Raw genomic sequence first — 18,885 nt, forward strand, 5'->3', positions numbered from 1 at the left:
TTGTGTACCTCCCAGCAGGGGCTGTGTAGACACACCTTGGAAGGCTGGAATGGCTGCTCCCTTTAGGGGCTGACCCAGGGTTCGCACCATAGACTGAAGACGTCTGATGGCTCCCATGGTCCCCAAGGTGGCTGCAAACCCAGAACCCACAGGCCAAGAGCCAGAAGTCCGGCACGGGTGCGGTCACTAAAAGGTGAGCTTTGCCCGAACATCCATCTGTTACTGGATGAAGACCAGTCTCCCAGGGACACTCCAATTCCCACTGATTGGCTGCTCACGTCAGATCACGCAAGATAAGATGCCAACCTGAGGCTGCCAAGCCCCCTCAAATCTCGGCCCGGCCAAGGTGACACACCCCAGGAACCATCACATCTCATGACAAGGGGCTGCTCACATTCCCAAAGAACTCTCCGGGGAGTTCTTTCAAAGAGCTGGCATTGGGTACCTTCTGCTGCATGTTTCCTTTGACCGGAAGTCCACTGGTGCAGTTTTCGAGACAAAGCTAGGTGGAAAGCAGAGTTGATTGATATGGGAAGCGGTCCACACTCAGCTAGGGTGTTTCTGTCAGCGCTGCAGCTATCTCTGCCCTTGGGGCATCTCAGGACTCACTGCTGACCACTAGCAAGATATGGACGGGTTATCTAAAGCCCAGGTGATAAGGCAAACAAGGAAGTACTTAGCCACTGTTGATAGCTCTTCCAAAACCACCAGTCTCTCCAGGGGCAGAAAGGCAGGGCTTGCTATGCCTGTAAAGAGTGCACTCTCAGAAACCCGCAGGGGCAGTTCTACCCTGTCCTCTAGGGAAACCCCAAGTTGTAATGGACTCGTGGCGGTGAGTCGTGAGTTGCTTGCTCCCCAGCTGCACTGAACTCCTACAGCGCTGCCCGTGGTGATACGCTGACAGTGCTCCCCGGTCATCCCCAAAGCTGATGTCTCCCACACACCACGCCTGCCCCGTGGTCATGTCGATGGTCTGTGTGGGCATAACGGGCACAGATGCCACTGACGGAGCCCTGGTGCCAGCCACTGCCCTGTGCCACCAGCCTTCCTCCAGCCTTGGACGTCAATGTGCTATCTCTATTTTACAGATGGGGAAAGTTGAGGCTTGGCATTATTAAATAACTGCCCTCAGTCCACCTAGTAACAAAACCAGGATCCAAACGCAGCAGGTCTCTTTCCGTGAAAGGTCAGATCGCCTCCACTGGACTGGCGGCTTCCAGCCGTTGTACGCACGTGGGCCCTCTCTAACAGCAAACGTTGTCATGGCCCACACGTAGGAGTGGCCAGATTGTCAGTGCCCACTGACTAAGAAAGCACGTGGTGACCCCAAGCTCCTCTAAACCCCGGAACTGATTGGGGTCTTTTCCTTGTGAATCTGTATTCTGTGACAGCTACATCGCCACAGTCTTAAAGTCCTGGCGTGTATATATGGGAGCCACGCATGGCATTCAACTGGCCAGCTGGACTCAGTCATGCCAGTGATCATGATGATGCCCAGGACCAGGCCGCGTCTCCTGTCTTGTGCAGCAGGGCGCCGTAAGCCAGAGCCAGTCCCACTGCATTTCACAGCTGGCCAGAACAGGGATCGGTTCCCCAGCCTCTGCAGACCACCCTGGATTGTGCTCCAGGGATCAGACCCCACCCCACCCCCAAAATCAGAGAACCCGGGCCTTCTCGGGACTGAAGTTTGACCCGTGAGATTCGGGAAGCACAGCCCGTGGTGGGCACTTCTTGAGAAAGGCTACCGGGCCCCTTCACATCTCATTGCCCGCAGCTTTGGACAGGACCATCCCTTATTCCCGCCCACCGAAGACTGCAGGCGTCCACAGCTGCGTCAGTGCCCCAGAGTCCCAGGAAATAAGTGGCTCCAGGGCAGAGAACAATGCTCATGTTCATTCGCTTCTCCGCACAGTTAGCACTCGGCATTGGCTTGCATCCAACATTCAGAAACCTCCAGCGACAGCTGCCGGGAAGACAGTGTCCCAGCTAGGGGCGGGAAACCAAACAGCTCCTTCTGAGTCTTCTCCGCCCGCCGGGTGGGTTCCTGCCACTACGCCTCGGTACTTGCTTTGATCCATTTCACAAATCCGGACTGAGCACCTCCTCTGGGCCAGGCCCTGTCCTGGGCCCTGGGGATTCCACGGGATCAGAAGAGCGGCCACACCCCCAGCTGTCTGGAGCGGCCCTTCTAGTTGGAGACCGACACTAAACGAGACTTTTGCGACCGTCAAGCAGGAGGGTGAGTCCACAAGGCCTGCTACAAAGTCACAGAAGCCTTTGTTATTAGACGAAACCATCCAACTGGGAATCTTGTCCGTTCTCAAGCCGTCTGTCTCCCGGAGTCCTGAGCACTTCAAGTGACACCGGACAAGAGTTCTCATTGCTCCTGCAGGGGCTTAAACCTTGTTCCTTTCTTTCACGTGTTCTTTGAGGACAAAAAAGATGTCTCAGGGGCAAGATGAGGCCTGTAGGGTGGCTGGGGAAGGGTTCCCCGTGAATCCTCCCAGAACAGCCCTCGTTCCCCTTGAAGAATGAACAGTTACAATGTTGCAATGGGAGAAAAAAACAAAAGCCTCCTTGGTTCAGCATTCCTGGCCTTTTCCTCCACGGTGCCGCCGCTTTCCATTTGCAGGAAGCTTTTCCCACAATAAATCTCTGCATCATCTTGCACCCATCAAGATAATCCCTTGGGAATCCTTCCAACAAGTCACCATATCCTTGAGAATTGACCTCTCTCCCTTGAATTTAATCAACCCCGCCGGTCCCTCAGAAGCCACCATTTTCAGTGGATCAACGGATACATCCAAGACTTGTCCTGGTGGTAATTCGTTCCATAAAAGGACCTTCGCTCACGGCAGTCTGACTGATGAGGCTCTTTGGAGCTTGCAGAATGGCCGCGCCACGTTCTGCGGTCCCCATCCAAGAACAAGCTTGCTGAGACCACGAGGTCTTAAAACTACAAATGCCAAATCACGTGACAGCCCCCTTCAGCAGTGACACCGCACCGACCGTCATCCAGCGGTCCATGCCTGCACCCAGTTTCTGGAGATCAGTTGTTGAGGTGACGGTCTTCCCTCAGGCCTCCTGACTTCCCTAAAAATGGTTGATCCAGCTGAAAAACCCCTAGGCCTCTAGGGATGGACCCCAAAGGCTTAGAGACAAGCAGACCCCAACAGAGACAAGCAAAGACGTGTGGGCGATGCTTGCTGCAGCCTAAAGGTGGCGACAACCTGAAAGCCCATCCGCAGCTGACTAGATAAACAGTATGTGCTGCTTACGTCCAGTGGGTACTTCTCAGCCAGTGGGAGAAAGGCAGGCTCGTTTAAAATGCCTTATTGAACTTACTTGTATTGCTTTTTAAAGGAAAACATAGTCTGGGTAGCTGCCCAGCCCAGCTCACGGAATCAAATCAGTCCGAGTGTCACTTTAAAGTCCCCCCGCCCTCCGTCAATGTGGTTGGGGTCTTTATCCCTCCCTCCCTCCGTAATTTTTGGTGCATCCCCTCTCCCTGCCCCATCCCCAGCCTGGCCTCCTAGTAGGCTTCAAAGTCTTGTCCTCTGTTGTGAAGCCCACTCTTTCTTATAATATGGTGTCATTACATCTTTATAAGATGGACTAACTTTGCTAAGCATCGTGTTCTTGGCCGTGAGTTGCGGGGTTTGACCGAGTTGTCACTGTTTACCGCCACATAACACTCCGTGGTGTGAAGGTAGCAGGGTCGTTTGTCCATTCTTCTATCATCTTGACACAGGCTACAGTGTGAGTGGCACTTGAGGACATGCCGGTGAGTGAATGCAGCCAAAGAAGGACAAATAAATCTCACTTCTATAAAAAGATAAGAAAAGGTAAATGGATAGAGACCAAAGTTCATTATTGGCTACCAGGGATGGGAGGAAGGCCAAAAGAGAAAATTAAGGGACAATTAACAGTGAAGAAAAAACTGCACTGATTAAGCATATGAATGCCCAGCTGATTATTATTGCTGTCAATAAGTTGTACACCTGCAAAAAGTAGAACTGGCAAAGATTGTGTGATACATGTGTTTATCAGAGAGAGAGTTGCTATTTGTGTGCAATCTCATGCCTCATGGGTTAGATTCCTTGGTTTGGAGGTTTGGGATCATGGTTTCATTTGACATTACAGGTAAATGACTTAATAATGTGCTTCTGTTCTGCATCCTAGTTCATTGCATAGATCCAAGGGTCTTAAAAGCTTGCAAGCTACCAACCAAGGCACAAAAATCGGTCTCTATTCCCCTTGTGTAACAGAGGAAGAAGAAGAATCAGGAATTGGAGGAGGGTGTGGAATCAGTGGCTAACTGCTGTCAGGAATGACTGCCTCCTTTGCCAGGAGTCCAGAAAAAACTGGAAGGTGCCCAGCTACCATGACTAGACATGTTGATCCAAGATTCTTTAGGAGACTGAAAACCAAACCCACTTCCACTGAGCCTGTGCTGACTCATAGCAGCCCCCTGTGGGTTTCTGAGACTGTAGCTGTTTACAGGCGTAGAAAGCCCAGTCTTTCTCCTGAGGAGCCGCTGGTGGTTTCCCACTGCCAGCCATGCGGATCACAGCTCAACCTGTAACCACTCCCCTACCAGGGCTCTTCTATAGGAGAAGCCTAATCAAAAGGGGAAACAATATCTAATTCTCATGAACTTTAGACATTCTGGAGTCATAAAACAGCATGAACCCCTGAAACTATTGCCCTGGGCTAATCTTTAAACCTTAGACCAAAAATATCCCCCGAAGCCTTCTTAAAAGCCAAATGGTAGTTTCATCTGACTGGTAAGAAGTGTCCTCTGCCCTTTTAAGAACTGTCTGCCTAGGACAGAGCGATGACGACCATGCCTTGAAATGTCAGAGAGGAGCCTTAGGGAGCAACAACTAGCGGGTGAGGATGGTTGCAGTATTGAAGAATACAGTCAATATCACTGAACTGTCCGTGTAGGGACGGTTGATTCGGTGTGTGTTTTGCTGACTATACTCTCAACAACAAGGTAAAACTTAAAAAGAAAAACGACTATGGACAAGAACCCCCTTTGGAGCAGTTCCATGTGGTAACACACGGGGTCCCCTTGAGTCAGGTCATCTTAGAAATAAGGAGTTTGTCTAACAACCTGGCGTTCGGTGACGCTCACCTTCCCGACAGGACCACTGAAGACAAAGCAGGTGCATAAGCAAATGTGGCAAAGAAAGCTAATGGTGCCCGACTATCAAAAGATATAGCGTCTGGGGTCTTAAAGGCTTGAAGATAAACAAGCAACCATCTAGCTGAGAAGCAACAAAGCCCACATGGAAGAAGCACACCATCCCGTGTGATCACGAGATGTTGACAGGATCAGGTATCAGACATCAGAAGACCCAAAACAATCGTATTGATGGGAATGAAGGGGGTCGGAGTGGAACCCAAAGCCTATCTGTACACAATTGGACATGCCCTCACAGAAAGTTCACAAGGAAGGGTCAAGCCAACCAGGGTGCAGTATAGCACCAAAGAAACACACATTCTTCTAGTTCTTTAATACTTCTGTGCCCCCCACCGCCACCACTGTCATGATCCCAGTTCTACCTTACAAACCAGGCTAGACTGGAGCATGTACACTGGTACAGATAAGAGCTCTGGACACACGGAATCCAGGACAGATAACCCCTCAGGAGCAATAATGGGAGAAGTGATACCATGAGGGTAGGTGGAGGGTGTGAAGGAGAAAGGGGGATCCAGATCAACGTAAACCCCCCTACCACCAGGAAGACAAACAACAGAAACGTGGGTCAAGGGAGACAGTGTAATAAATTAAAATAATAATTATTTATTTATCAGGGGCCCAAGAGTGTGGTAGGGCGGGAGAGGGAGGGTAAAAAAGGAGCTGATACCAAGGGCTCAAGTGGAAAGAAAATATTTTGAAGATGATGGCACCAAATGTACAAATGCAGTTGACACGATTGATGTATGGATTGTTATAAGAGCTGTAAGCGCCCACAATAAAACGCTTATAAAGAAATGGGTGGCGGAAAAAAAAACAACCCTTATCGCCTTAGGGAAAAAAAAAACAGTAAGGAGTTTGGATGGTTTGGGCTTGCCTTTCCCCACCTCTTTCAGGAGCCCACCAATTGCTCAGGGCAGCCCTGTCAGGAATGCTGTGATTACCACTGCTGGCCACACGGGGCCGGCCTCCAGGCATCAGTGCCACTGTTGAAACGCTACCGCCCGTTATGGACAAACGGTGGGATGCTATTAAAGAACGTACTCTGAAGGGCTGGCTCACTGGCTTCCAGAAACGTCCTGTTAGTGGGCTAGCCATGGATCCAACCACCTGGCCCCCCATGATGTCAGGAACTCCCACAACTAATCCCTCGCTCCCGCCCTGTGTGCTGTGCTCTGAGGTCTTACAGCAGAGAGATGGCTCTGGGGCCTGGGCTCTTGCATTCCCTGGAATCTCATCCCAGCTTTGATCCTCCCGGACTGAGCCTCAGTTTCCTCATCACCCACATAAGCGCCTGAAGTGTGTGTGTGTGTGTGTGTGTGTGTGTGTGTGTGTGTGTGTGGCACTGAGCTCATCTGCCGCTGTTGGAGGCTTCCATCCAGGGCCACTGATGTCCTTTCCTGGGGTCTCTCACTAGACTGCCAAGGGATCATCGAGGACGTCGTCCTGCTGGGGGCGCCAGTGGAAGGGGATGCCAAGCACTGGGAGCCTTTCCGGAAGGTGGTGTCCGGGCGGATCATCAATGGCTACTGCAGGTCAGTCCAAACCTGAAGTGACACCTCTGAGCCCCACTGGGCCCGGGCCTCGCTGAGGGCCTCTTGGGCTGCGACGGAGGCTGAGCAGCGTGTGGTCTGTGCTTGGAGAGCAGCGGGTACTACTGGCATCACCCTTACCACCGCTCAGGTGGGATCTGTGTTCAACCAACATTGGTGAGTTTCCTGAGCGCCTGCCTCCACGGCTGTGCCCACAGCAGGGAGTGAGGCCCAGGCCCAGCCCCCAGGCACTCAGAGCCCTCTGGGAAAGCAAGCGACTCCAGGCAGGTACCCAAAAGTATAACTCCCTGCCATCGAGTCCAGGCCGACTCATAGCGAGGGACCCGCTAGGACAGGGTAGAACTGCCCCGAGGCTGTAGCTCTTTATGGGAGTAGAATGCTCATCTTCCTCTTGAGGAGTGGCTGGTGGCTTCAAACCGCTGACCTTGCAGCTAGAAGCCCAATGTGTAAGAACTACCCTACCAGGGCCCCAAAGTCTGCGATGCCAAAAGTCCAAGGCGTTCTCCAGACCAAAGGTGTTTTCCTGCGTGTGGTGTGGTACAACACGCTTATTAGCACAACTCGCCCTGAATCCATAAGGAAGGAAAGAAGGACCATTATTTGCCTAGGGCCCGTGGGCAACACATACAATGTGTGCGAGTCACACCTACCCAGCAGTACCTCAGAAGAAAGACCTGGCGAGCTGCGTTGTGTGGACTGCTGCCTAGAAAACCCTCGGGGGCAGTTCAAGGCATGCCCGTTGCTGTGTGCCACCGAGTCAGTGTAACTCAGAGCAACCCTTGTCCCTGCTTGCTGCTGCGCATCTTCACAGCCATGCCTGCGGTCGCGCTCATTGTCGGTCCAGAGCCCTGAGAGCTTCCTCGTTTCTGCTAACCCTCTCCTTTAGCAAGCATGATGTCCTTCTCCGGGGCCTGGTTCCTCCTGACACTTCCAAGTAAGGGAGAGAAGTCTCGCTGTCCTGGCTTCTAAGGAGCATTCTGGTGATAATGCTCTCAAAACAAAAAACAAAAAAAACCCACACCAGCTCAATGCCATGGAATTAATTCTGATGCATAGAGGGATGAGGCATCCTACTCCCATAAAGAGTGACAGTCTCAGAAACCCAGAGGGTGGAGGGTGGGGGGGAGAGCAGCTCTAGCCAGTCCTACAGGGTCGCTGTGAGTCAGCTGGCAGTGTAATGGTTACACATTAGGCTGCTAACCACAAGGTCAGCAGTTTGAAACCACCATCTGTTCTTCTGGAGAAAGACGAGGTTTTCTACTCCCATAAAGAGTTACAGTCTCAGAAACCCCCAGTGGGGGTCACTTCTACGCTGTCCTGCAGGGCCACTGTGAGTCAGCATCCACGAAAGGCAGTGAGAGGCTGTGCTTCTGAGCAGCAGAAATATTGACTTCTAGGATTCATGGGAGCTCAACTCAAGAAGTGGATTTGCCAAGTGCCTATTAATGTAATTATAATTATAAATCTATAAACACATAGACCATATATACTCGAGTATAAGCCGAGTTTTTCAGCACATTTTGATGCAGTTTTTGTGGTAAAATTAGGTGCCTCGGCTGGTATTCGGGTTGGCTTATACTCAAGTATATACGGTAGTTGATGGTGGTGGCCTGATGACCCCTGCCTGCCTCCCCTGTTTCCCTAAGTTCATGGGCAACTGAAAGGCCCTCAGGGGCCACGAACATGAATTCCTGGTTGGTGCCTAATTTAGCGAAGGCCCTAGAGTGCCTTTTGTTCTCTGTGTCTGTTTCCCTTTCCGCCCCCACAACCTCCCTCTGTTTCGTCCTCTCCGGAGAGATGGCCCCAGATCTCACAAAATAATTGGAAACCAAGCCTATTAGCCTCAGGTTCTCAGCAGAACATATGGGTTTAATAAGATCCTGCTGCGTTCATACTGCTCACATGCAATTTTAATTCTTTCCCTTTGCTGTTTATAAAAAATGCCCAAAAGCACATACTATGTGATGGTGCCCAATTTTGCACTGCTTCCATTTGCTGGGCACCTACTGAGTGCCAGCCCCTGCTGATGTCATGTCGCGGAAGCTTCCCAGCACCCTGTGAAGGAGGAGTTATTCCCATTTCAAAGGTGCCTGCTGCTTGGGGGCCACCCTCCTCAGGCTGCACCAGGTCAGTGGCCACAAGGCAGAGGTCAGACCTGCTTCCACCCTCCAGCCTGCTCAGGCACCAGCAGTCCTCCCACGGCACTCTGCACTGTTCTCGGGTTCCACAATCCATAGCAATGCCACACACAACCCACAGAAAGTACTCACAATCAAGGGGGGTTATTAGGGATGTTCACAGGTTGTACCACAAGCCAGGATCAGGGAGCATTAAGGAGACAGTCATTGATCCCCTCACCAGGAAACAACTCTCTCTAGTCTTCCGTCTCTCGACCACGTGGTCCCTTGGCGTCAGCCTCTGTGGCCCAGAAAGCAAGCCCCCTGCCCTGCCTCACAATTTCAGAGTCTCAGCACTGCTGCTCTGCCCTGTCCCATGGTCTCTTGCCTCGGCCTCTGAGGCCTCCGTCCAGTTCTGGCCTGCACCTGGTAAGCCGGGATCTCTGACATGTTTCACTAGTGGTCCTCTGCCTTCATGGTCCTGGGAACTCTCTCCGCTTCTGAGATGCCTCATTCTGTACCCACCGTACCCTCCATTAGTGTTGCACACCCTATTGCAGGGCCCCACCCCATCACGTGGTGGGAGTTACAAAGGTATGGACAAGAGAGCCATTCCAAGCCATTTCCCTTCAGCAGTGGCTCCGGGCCTGTGGAGCGAGCCTGGGGAGTGAGGCCCTTCCACAGGTGCAGTGTTGGGAAGGCCCGGCTTCACCTGTGGGACTCGAGTAGCAGCATCACCTGGTAGATAAGACAGCTGCCATCCAGCCACCCTAGTGGGCACCCGAGCAGAACACTGCCCCACCTTCATCCTGTGACCACCCGCACGGTCAAGTCCACCCTCAGCTCTCGCTTAGCGCGCAACCTGCACAAAGCCCCAGGGCTCCAGAGGACCACTGTGCTGTGGGCCACCTCCGAGCGCATCCCCGTGGACGCGCTGCACCTGAAGAAACAGGCAGCATGTGGGTCCCTTTCTATGGAGAGGGGGGTATGCTTGCCCATGGGGACAGGGTACACCAGGGGTCCACAGCTTCCATGCTAAGGTGTTGCGGGGGGGAGGGGGACCCACCAGGGAAACCATCCCCCCTCCTCAGATGCCGGAGGCAGGGAGACCTGCAGAGCAGGCCAGCTCCATTCTCCAAAAGCAGAGCTGGTCCCTCCTGCTCCCACAGAGGATGGGGGCCCGCTTGTTACAGTCCCCGTCCTTGCCAGCTCCCCCTTCCCAAGAGGATCCCCTGCTCCCATCCCAAGGAACTCACACCCCCAGCGGGGATTAGCTATCCTGAGCAACAGGCTGACTTGTCCCAGTGCCCTCGACCCCAGTTCATTCATTCATTCATTCATTCTTTCATTCTACAGCTATTCACCCAGTGGGACCAACCCTCATGCGGACAGCTAATGTGGGGTCTACCTGAGGGTGGTCCTGCAAAGCCTGGGCAGGGCCTAGCTCTCGGAAACCCCAGGCAGGCAGGTGCGCGGGCACGGGCAAGGTCCTGGATGCCCACAGACACACCCCACCACCCCCACCCCCACCCACGACGCCCTGGTTCCCCTTGGTTCACTCTTGTCTCCACCCACACCCACCCACAGGGGAGATTGGCTGCTAAGCTTCGTGTACCGCACGTCCTCCGTGCAGCTGCGTGTGGCCGGCCTGCAGCCCGTGCAGCTGGAGGACCGGAGGGTGGAGAACGTGGACCTGTCCACAGTGGTGAGTAGCAGCCTGACCCTCCCAGCATCTTGGGTGGCCAGGGGGCAGGGCCTTAGCTACCCGGGCAAGCAACACCCTGACGGGGGATGCTGACTCTGGAGAAAGAGAGAGAGAGAGATCCTAAGAGCCTGCAGCCCCTTCCTGCAACTGGCACTTGGTCTCCAGGCCTGCCTGGGGGACTTCAGAGCTTTGTGTGTGGACACGTACTGAGTCCCTCTTCCAGGCTTTCAGATCCCCAGTGTACAGATGAGGATGCTGGGGACACCAGAAGCAAAGCCCCGTGGCTGTGGTGCTGACCCAGGGGCGTGAGCAGCCCGCTTACTGATAACTCACCCCTGCCCTGGAGTGCTGTGGGATTCTGCCCTCACTGTGAACCTGGGGAACCCACTCCCACTCCGGTCACACCTCCTTGCAGCCAACTCCTCAGCGAAGCCCCCTCCCCTTGCTGCGCACACAGCCTTTAAGTCAAGGAAGAGGCTCCCAGCCTTCTGTAAGACCCCGTCAGAACCATCCGCCTGGCCCGCTGCACTTACGCACCCTGTGTAAGGGGCCACAGACTGTGAAGATGAGGACGAGGGCAGGTGGGGTCAAGGCCCACAGACTGGCAGGGAACGGGCATGAGGGAAGGCAGCAGCAGCCACAGGCCAGCTTCAGCCGGTGAAAAGCCTTGTGACGGGAGGGCCTGCCGGTAAGGAGACGAAGCTCGGTTTCTGATGATCACGTCAGTGGCAATCACATCGTTGGGCACCATGGGTCAGGGCTGGCACTGCCCAGGTTCCCCAGGACCCACACGAGGGTGTTGGAGTCGCCATCACGCCTGAGAGCAGGAAGACCAGGCCCCTCTCTGGGCACTGAAAAGTCTCCCAGCACCGGGGCTCAGTGGCGTACGCTTGGCTCCTCCCTCCTCCAGCGTCAGCAGCTGGGGCACCAACCCCAGCCTACCCCCAGCAGGTCAGTACTCAGCCTTCAAGTTTACAGAGACTTGATTGAGGACTTGAAGGTCGCATAGGGTAGTGAGCGAGAGCCTGCGCGCGCACGCACGCACACACATGGTTCACCAGGAATTGCTGCACCTGAAGGCCATTAGCCTTGTCCTTTCCCAGAGGACCCCTGGGCCTCTTGCTGCCCTGCTGCCATGTCACTGGAGCCCACTGTGTCTCCCTCGTATCATTGCTCCCCCAAACGCCCAGGGTCCTAACACACAAGGCCTGGCCCACCTGAGTTCTACAGTGGCAGCAGCCCCACGCTTGCCAACCCAGAGCTCCCCGAGGCTGGCATGAGCCCAAGAATAAGAGACGTCTTGCGGCTCCTCTACCCTTCTCCAGGACAGAGGTGCACTCTGAAAGCCACACACGCTTCTCTGGTCATCCCTCTCCCAGGCCCCCTGGCCACACACACACACACGCACACACACCACACCACACCACCGCGGAACGAGATGCCGCCCACCTGCACCATCTTCGGGGTCTTTAGTGGGTTGGAGGCCGTTGTCGTGGCTGCTGTGTCTGGCCATCTCATAGAAGGGCCCCCGGTGTGCACTGCCCCCTGTGGGGCTGCACAGGACATCCTCCCAAGTCAGCAAACGGAAGCTCACCGGCCTCGCTTCTACGGGACATCCTGGCCGATTGTCACACTTGGTGTCCACGTGGTGCTGTGTCTTGCATGGTCCCCCATGGTGGATAGGTCTCCGCAGAGCTTCCGGCAGAAGCCAGCCTAGCAAGAAAAGCTCACCAGTCCCTGTCAGTGAAATGCCACAAAGCCCTCACAGGGCCTGACTGCAGCCAGGACGAGGCTCCCTCACCCCCCACCCCCGGCCAGCGTGGAGCACTGACTCCAGTCCCCTGCCGCTCCTCCCACCACCCACCAGTACCTTTCCCCTCTTCACACTGTCACACAGTGGGGCCTCCCCGTTCCTGCCTCGTGCACTCCTTATCACATTAGGCGCCCCTCCCAGAGCTGAGCCTTCCATTGCCTTTGGGCTGTCCCCATTTTCTCCTGGAAAAATCCCCCTGGAGCGATGAAAGGTGCTCCAGGGCTGCTGCAGGGAAGGGGGGGGGTGGCGGCAGGGGGAGGGCTGTTGGTCCCATCAGAGTCCCTGCCAGCCTGGCACTGGTGAGGAGGCCCTTTGGGAACCCGGACGTGGCTCATGGTGACTCCTGTTCTCAGGATGCCCCAGGGAGCGAGGGGCTGGCCCCCTCTCAGGCAGCTGTGTATCTCCCTCGGGGAGGATGCCTCCCCTCAGGACCAGGCTGCCTCCCTGCCTCATGTGGGGACAGAGTGGTGGCAGGTGGCAGGTTTTGCCACCTCAGAGCCGTCACCAGCTCGTGAGGTTTCTGGCGGGCAGAGACCCGGGTCAGGGTGAGCGTCTTCACGTTCCGAGGAAAGGCCAGCTGGACCTGGAACATGGCACGGGGCTTAGCTCCGAGTGGACACTCAGCACCAGTGTTGCCCCACGGGCGCTTTACCGGAATGGTTGGGTTTGGTCCTGAGGACAGGCAGGTGAAGGAGACATAATGGCCCCACTTCACAGATGTGAACGCTGAGGCTGCGGGAGATGGCCCAGCGAGTGAGTGGAAGGGTCGGTGAACATAGGAAACCTACAGCACTGCCCACTGCGGCCGTGCTGCCTCCAAGCTGCTTCTCCTCCACTTCCAGGCGTGTCCTCTACCTGCGCCAGTGAGCCTGCTGCACGCCTGTCTCCCTGAATCCCCACAACCAGCTCGTGCGTGCGCATTAGCCCTGTCTTACAGATGAGGGAGCGGAGGCCCAAGAGATGAGGAACTTAACAGGGCCTGATAGACTTGAAGGAGTTGGTGGGATAGGCAGAGATGGTGTCATGCCTTCAGTTGGGGCGAGTTGAAGTGTGGTGTAAGGCAGCTAACAGGAAGGGCCTGGTGATGTATCCGGCCCAGTTGGAAGTGACTATGGGGTCTAGCAAGTACCATCCTGAGGAGCTGCCAGGAGGGGTTCTACCAGCCCCACAGGGCCGGGGAAGGCTCTCCACACACGTGACATCCAGTGTGTGCCCAGGCATGTGGCAGGGCTCCAGACGAAAGAGAGACCTCTGTCCACAGCAGCCACGCCGGAACCTGCCACGCTCAGAAGAGATTCTCTCTGCCCTCCACCCTCCTCCCTCGGTCCAAGGAAAACTGAAACTGCAGAATGCCAGCTCAGGGACTGAGGTTGGCTGAGACCCCAACCAGCTTGTAGCCAAGGGGGCCAGAGCCGTTGGTTCTCAGACAGCTGCGAGGGGAGCTGTCCACCAGGAGCCAGCTGCCGCGGGTTGCCACAGCCCCGGCACAGCCACAGCCACACACATACCCACACCCCTGTTTAGGGAGGCAGTTCTTATCTGTTCCCGGGATGTGAGGTTTCAGCAGAATTTAGGAACTAGGCCCCCCAGTAGATCAGGCCAGTTAGCTTCTGGCTCTCCAGCCCCCTCCAAGGATGCCACTCTCACAAAACAGCTTCTATGTGCCAACCCGCTGCCATCAAGGGGATTCCGACTCCCCGTGTGGAACTGTGCTCCACAGCGTTTGCCATGGCTGGCTTTTCCACAAGCAGGCCACCAGGACTTTCTTCTGAGGCACCTCTGGGGGGACTGGAGCCTTCAAGCTCTCAAAGGCCCTGGGTGGCACAAAAGCACCCCTGCTGCTGACCCATGGGGGTGGAGGGGTTCAAGCACTGACCTGTTAGAGAACCCAGGGCCCTGAAAGGCCGCTTTAACTGTGTGCATTTACACCGCATTAAAAAGAAAGGAGCAGAGCAGGCAGGTTCTGATCTTAAAGAAAGAACAAACCTGTTCCAGGCATCGTCTTTTAGTGTTCTTCAAAAATCATTTGACTCACCCACTGTGATTTGTGACTCAAATGGCAATACAGATGTTCCCAGTCTTTGTGTGGCTCCCCGGGGACCCCAGTGTCTCCTTGTCCCCTTGTTATATAAAACCCTTGGTTCTGTGCAGAGCTTGCCAAGCACCGAGCAGGCCCCCTGGATGAGGTGGGAGGGAGGGGGGGAGCAGGAAGCTCCTCTGCTGGGAGAGCTAAGCCAAGCAGCCTCCACACACTGCCTCCCAAGCACAGGGTAGGATGCTTGGATGTTCCCATGCTGTGTGATGCTAGGTAAACTGTTACACTCTCTGAGTTTTCATGCTGTCCTCAGCGGTTGCATGAGAATGGCTTAAAGTGCCTCCCCCACCTCCAGTGACTGTCAGTGAGCCAGTGATCTGGATTCAAACCCAGTCTCTGCCATGTCTTAGTTATAGCTCGCTGAAGTTCTCTCCCCTTCTATAGAAAGGCAGTCAGCAGCAGACACCCACCAACACCACCAGTTCCCTCCAGTTCACGGTGTCTGTCTGTCAGAGTAGAAGGGTTTTTTGAGCCCCTAGGGTTTTCAGGGGCAGATTTTCATATAGTAGATCACCAGGCTTTTCTTCTGAGGCACCTTCGAGTGCACTTGAATGGACAACTTTTCGGTTAGTAGCTGCATGTTAACTGTTTGCACCACCCACCCTGGGGTTCCAGTGAGCAGGTGGCACCTGTCAAAGGAGTATCTCCAATAAGCTTATTGGCTACAGTGTATCAGGGACCTACCAGCACAGTGCATAAAGCACTAGGCTGCTAACCAAAAGGTCAACCGTTCAAAACCACCAGCTGCTCAGAGGGGGGTAAAAAGAGGAGGCTTTCTACTCCTGTAAAGAGTTACAGTCTTGGAAATGCACCAGGCAGGCATCCTACAAGGTTGCTTTGAGTTGGAATTGACTCAATGGCAAGGGATTTGGTTAATTAGGGGCCGACTGTGTCCCATAAGAGTCCTGGGGACACAGTGGTTATGGGATGGGCTGCTGACCTCAGGGTCCGAATTAGAAACCACCAGCCGCTCCAGGGGAGAAAGACTGGGCTTTCTACTCCCATGAACAGTTAACAGTCTCAGAAGCCCACAAAGGCAGTGCCCACCATCCTCGAAGGTTGCTGTGCATTTTGGAATCAACTCGATGACAGGGGTTTACTGTGCCCCACGCTTGAGCCCAGGTCTTGTCTGCAGCAGATACGCCCTGATGATCTGCTTGCATGAAGGTGCCATTCTAGAAGCCCCAGGGAGCAGTTCTCCTCTGTCCCACGCCATCGCGATGAGTTCGAACCCTCGGCAGCACATCACCTGTCCGTCAATGAGGCCCTTGCACGGGGCAAACCGCTAACACGCTCCACTGCCAACCGAGAGGCTAGAGGTCTGCCTACTCAGAAGGCCTGCCAAGCTACTCCCCAGGCACCATGGAGTGCGCTTCAACTCCAGCCTGTGCGGTCACCAAGGATGGAACCACTCCACAGGGGCCGAGTGGTGCAGTCACAGCCTAACCTCACGCACCAACACCCGCAGCACAGAACATGGGGCGGGGGGTGGGGGGGGTGCTGTTCTCTGAAGAAGGGGGTGGGTACTTCTGAGCTCTTAGCCTTATCTTAGGTAAGGTCCCTAGAACAGAGTCCCCCCGCCCCCCCAAAAAAAAACAACCAACAACACCTTAATCACACAAGGGTTTCTAATGTCACATGCAAGAAGTCCAGAAGGCAATGCAGGCCCAACGTAGCTGCACACGGTCCGGCCATCGCACCTGCATTCCAGCCAGAAGGAAAGGAAGTGAACAGAGAAAAAGCACACACACCCAGATTTCTGAGGAACAAGGTGGCTTTCCCGCATTGTCCCAAACTTGTCACAGGCCCACACTGATTGTCAAGGGAGGGTGACCGAGAAACCAAACTCACTCCGGCTCCTAGCGACACTTGGCTACAGCTCTCGACGGGAGTAGAAAGCCTCTTCTTTCCCCCTTGGGACAGCGGGGGGCGCTGAACTGCTAACCTTTGGGTTAGCAACCCAATATGTAATCATTATGCCCCCGGGGCACCCTTAGGGGTGGGTTGGGGGTGTAAATTGGGGTTCTTATGATTAAAGGCAGGGAGGGGATGTGGGGAGTGACTTGTAGACAGGCCAGGCAATCTGTGCCCCTGCCTTATTTTCCCTTTGGGGCTTTCGCTGGGAGTGCAGCTGCTGTGTCCTTCCTGGACGGTACCTTGTCCCCTTCTAGGAAACCCTCTGCTGCCACCATCATCCCCGTTTGAAGCACAGAAGGGTCTTGCCCAGGCCCCACAGGTGGCAAGCACTGGTGTCCCAAGCTGCAGGCGACAGAGAAAGCACCCTTCCACCTTCCTCCAAACCTTCCTCCTTGTGCTTCATCTTTACTTAACAAACTCGAAGAGGGCCTGGAACCTAGAGGCTCCCGCGCCCCTCCGAATTAGCACCTCGGGCCTGGTGATGCAGTGACTAAGGAGCAGGGGGGCAGATTAGCGGCTCGGGAGCTTCCCTTGGGCCCTGGGATGGCCTGTTTCTGCGCGCACACCCACACACACAGTCCTCACTTGCTGTCCCTCTGCAGGTCAGCGGCCACTTGGACTACGCCAAACAGATGGACATCATCCTGAAGTTGGTGGGCATCCGCACCAAGCCGGGCTGGGACGAGAAGGGGCTCTTGCTGGCCCCAGGCAGCCTGCCCCTTGGGGAGCCTCGCCAGGGAGCAACTGCCGTCTCCTTACCATCAGGCGAGGCCACCCGCCTGGATGAGCAAGCCCAGGATCTCACACCCAAGGACACCCCTCAAGTTGCCACAATCACCGAGCCCCACCAATCCCAGGTGCCAAGCGGGCCGGGTCACTCTGAGAGGGGCTCCTCTCTGGCCGCCCTGAAGCCTGCGGAGAGCCCCCATGTCTGCAGCCATGGCATGGACCCCAATCCACTGGGTTGCCCTGACTGTGCCAGCCAGACCCCGGGGCCCTGCCCAGGCCTGGACTGACTCCTGAGCAGCGACTGCGCTGATGTCTCAGTGGTCGGCAGCTTCCCTCCCGCCTGAGCGCCACAGGTGTAGGACTTCCACAGGTGCCTTCCTGCAGTATGGAACTGGAGCAGGGGTAGAGGAAGGCCTGCCCTCCCTGGGGAATCAAGGCCAGAGAACTGAATCCACCAGCCACAGGCTCAGTGCAACGCAGGGCCGCAGCTCAGGGGGCTGGGCCTGGCTGGCCACCCAGAACCCAGGGGTCTCTGGGGCCTGAGGCTGCCCCACCACCACTTCCCCAGGCCTCCGGACCTCCATGAAGCCAGTACCTGTCTACCTGTTCTCCAGTCAGGGCCTGGGTACCCGAGCAGACAGAAGGGGCATGGAGTAGGGCAACTTGCTCTGCTCCTGGTAGAGCTGGTCAGGCCTGCCCCACAGCCTTGCAGGGCCATCAATCACACTGTTGGGGTGAATGTGCCCCCAACAGTGCACAGCATTGTGGCCTTCCATAGAACTGTCAGACGGTGAATAACTGCTGAGTCCGCCTGCTGGGTGGGTAGAGCTGGGTCTGGTGACCAGAGTGAGTTGTAAGGGACGGGGGAGGCGAGGGGGGGTAACAACGATGAGGATGAATCGTGACGGCTCCTTGAGGGGTTCCTGCATGCCGGATACACACGTGGTCCTCGTGGCAGCTCTGGGCATGGCTCTTATCTGCGCTTTTACACTGGGGGAAACAGACCCAGGGAGCTGGAGTAACCTGCGCCAGGTCCCAGCTTATCATCCTTGGAGCCAAGTCTCACATCCCAGTCAGCCAGGCCCTGTGCCCAAGCTCTACCACTCGTCTGCACCCATGAGGACCTTCCCGTGTGCTCCGCCCTCTGTCCCTGAAGGTCGGGGCTGGGGATCACGCGTCCTAAGGTGCAGAGCTGACAAGCAGGGCAGGGTGAGCGCTGTCTCGGGCCAGCCTGTGTGCTTGTGTGTGTTTGGAATGGCAGAGCTGTTGCTGTCATCGTAGAAAACAGGTCGCCAAAGGATTTTCCCAAGGTCCTAAAGCCAGCTCCCCCAGGACACCAGCTGCTTCTCCAGCTCCAAGTACCCCCCACCCCCTGCCAAGTGAATCCAGTCCAGACCGGGTCGTTGTCTTCAGTCAGTATTTATTGAGTCTGTGTGGCCAGGCCGGGGAGCCACGGGGGAGCCCCAACAAGCACCATGGCCCCTGGCCTTCTGTGGCCTGCGGCCAGGGCCGGAGTTGAGTCTGGTCAGCACCAAGGAGAGTGCCAGGACAGCCATGGAGGACCACCACCACCCCTCCCGGGGAGGGCGGGGGATGCAAGTGTTTGGGTTAATGGAACTTTGTGCAAGGATGGATGGAGGGTGCTAAAATAAAACAGCTGGAAAGGAACCTATGTCAAGTAAACAGGAAACGAGCTCCCCCCAGGATCCCTGAAGGATGGGGGCCCACCCAACCCCCAGAAAAGGAGCTG

At 55.5% G+C, this 18,885-nt stretch overlaps 1 protein-coding gene across 4 annotated transcripts in view; it reads left to right on the top strand.

Annotated features, from left to right (window-relative positions):
• TMCO4 (transmembrane and coiled-coil domains 4) overlaps positions 1-18,803 on the top strand; it is a 97,729-nt gene extending 78,926 nt beyond the window's left edge. For all 4 annotated transcript variants that reach the window (XM_045299191.1, XM_045299193.1, XM_045299192.1 and 1 more), the window contains 3 exons: positions 6,624-6,741; positions 10,464-10,581; positions 17,009-18,803. In XM_045299191.1, coding sequence (XP_045155126.1) covers positions 6,624-6,741; positions 10,464-10,581; positions 17,009-17,422 — 650 coding nt within the window. In that variant the 3' untranslated portion in view covers positions 17,423-18,803. The remainder of the gene's footprint in view (positions 1-6,623; positions 6,742-10,463; positions 10,582-17,008) is intronic.
• The last annotated feature ends 82 nt before the right edge of the window (positions 18,804-18,885 follow it).

The sequence above is a fragment of the Echinops telfairi genome, unplaced genomic scaffold (assembly GCF_000313985.2).
Source record: "Echinops telfairi isolate 266 unplaced genomic scaffold, ASM31398v2 ScPeMD7_7457;HRSCAF=8495, whole genome shotgun sequence".
NCBI classification, from domain to species: Eukaryota; Metazoa; Chordata; class Mammalia; order Afrosoricida; family Tenrecidae; genus Echinops; species Echinops telfairi.